This window comes from Spinacia oleracea, chromosome 4 (genome assembly GCF_020520425.1).
Source record: "Spinacia oleracea cultivar Varoflay chromosome 4, BTI_SOV_V1, whole genome shotgun sequence".
Lineage (NCBI taxonomy): Eukaryota > Viridiplantae > Streptophyta > Magnoliopsida > Caryophyllales > Amaranthaceae > Spinacia > Spinacia oleracea.
The window spans coordinates 157,889,116-157,890,539 of record NC_079490.1 but is presented as its reverse complement, the minus strand read 5'-3'; the positions used below and the strand labels follow the sequence as shown (position 1 = coordinate 157,890,539).

General features: G+C 35.7%; 1 protein-coding gene across 1 annotated transcript; it reads right to left on the bottom strand.

The window, feature by feature from the left end:
* Positions 1-1,147, bottom strand: LOC110784815 (abscisic stress-ripening protein 1). Its single transcript, XM_021989259.2, has 2 exons — positions 881-1,147; positions 1-392 (listed from the first exon to the last, which is right to left on the bottom strand). The coding sequence occupies exons 1-2, from the start codon at positions 1,031-1,033 to the stop codon at positions 234-236; spliced, it is 312 nt and encodes a 103-aa protein (XP_021844951.1). The 5' UTR covers positions 1,034-1,147; the 3' UTR covers positions 1-233.
* Positions 1,148-1,424: the final 277 nt, after the last annotated feature.

The following is a 1,424-nucleotide window of genomic DNA, read 5'->3' as shown; positions in this document are numbered from 1 at the left end:
TATAGATAAATAGATAGATAGATAGATAGATAGATAGTGTGTTTAATTGTAACACAGATGTGATCCTTAATTGAGCAAACAACACACTCAATGAAAAGAGTCGTCACGTACAATATGTTGCAAATAACACTAGCTAGTAACATACAATCATGCAAACACACAAACGACACTTAAGCACACATGAAAACCCAAGCCGCGAGAAAAGCAAGTAGCCGCGCGCGCTCACGCCTAGCTTAACGGTGGTGCTTTCCATCTTCCTTGGCTTCCTTCTTCTGATGATGCTCATGGAAGGCATATCCACCCGCCCCTATGGCCGCAGCCACCGCTATTCCTTGCTCTATTTTGTGCTTTTGAGCATTCTCTATGTCTTTCTTCCCCTTGTGCTTCTCATGCTACAATTTCCCATTTTTAAAATAACCAATTAATTCTTTAGCTAATTAATCAAGCAAGTTAGTTTACATAACAATACAAAAAGAAAAGTGTCTATATTACGAATCACTAATCAAAGAAACTTATTCTAGATTATTAGTATTATTAAGGAAGCCTCAGTTTCTCGTCAAACAAGGAAGTTCCCGTTAATAAACATTTATCATTCTCACTCTCAAGTTTAAGTTTTGGTTTTATGAATTTGTATGTCATATGATTTAAGTCAAATCATTAACTTAAAAGAACCCTTATCTATTAAAATCGAATTGATTTCTAACAACAAAAGACTGAAAACATACCCTTTTTGTGTTTTTTTAAAAAAGTTTAGTTCTTAATCTCTCCAATCCTATATTATCAAGATTGAGTCCATGACAGGATAGCTAGTAATTTAAATTAAGACACGTAAACACATACTCGTAATAATGAAAATGATGAAGGTGGGTAGCTAGCTTACAAGAGCAAAAGCACCAGCGGCGACGGTACCGAGCTCAGCCAAGTGTTGTTTGTGTTTGTGAGACTTTTCTTCCTTGGCATAGTCTACGGGCTTGTTGTCATTGCCATCCTTGTGGTGGTGGAAAAGGCTGTGATGGTGTTTCTCTTCCGACATTTTAGATATTTTTTTGTATAAGATTTCTATTAAGTTTTTCTAATTGATATGATGAATGAGATACCGAATTATGTAGTTACCAATATATATAAATCAGATTTTTTTTTTTGTTGACTTAAGAAAACGAACATAATAAAAATTAAATTTACAAAATATCTTGTTAAAGAAGCCGCGAAACGAAGACCTTGCTGAGCTCGCCGATGGGCCTATCAACCTAGCAGTTGTGGACAAGGAATTCTTTTCCTTTGCTACAAATCTTCATTCTGCTCGATCTGCAAGTGGATGCATGGGTCATGCTAGTCACTATTCAGTTAAAAAGGTCACGATCGATAACCTACATATTATGGATAGGATGATAAAACTTAGTGACAAATAATGCTGCATCTCGTGC

What these genes read in the sequence shown, in the direction of transcription:
- LOC110784815 (XM_021989259.2), bottom strand. Translation starts at nt 1,033, where the DNA reads ATGTCGGAAGAGAAACACCATCACAGCCTTTTCCACCACCACAAGGAT. An exon ending in CCGCTGGTGCTTTTGCTCTT is followed by an intron (nt 393 to 880) that starts GTAAGCTAGCTA and finishes GGGAAATTGTAG; the next exon opens with CATGAGAAGCACAAGGGGAA.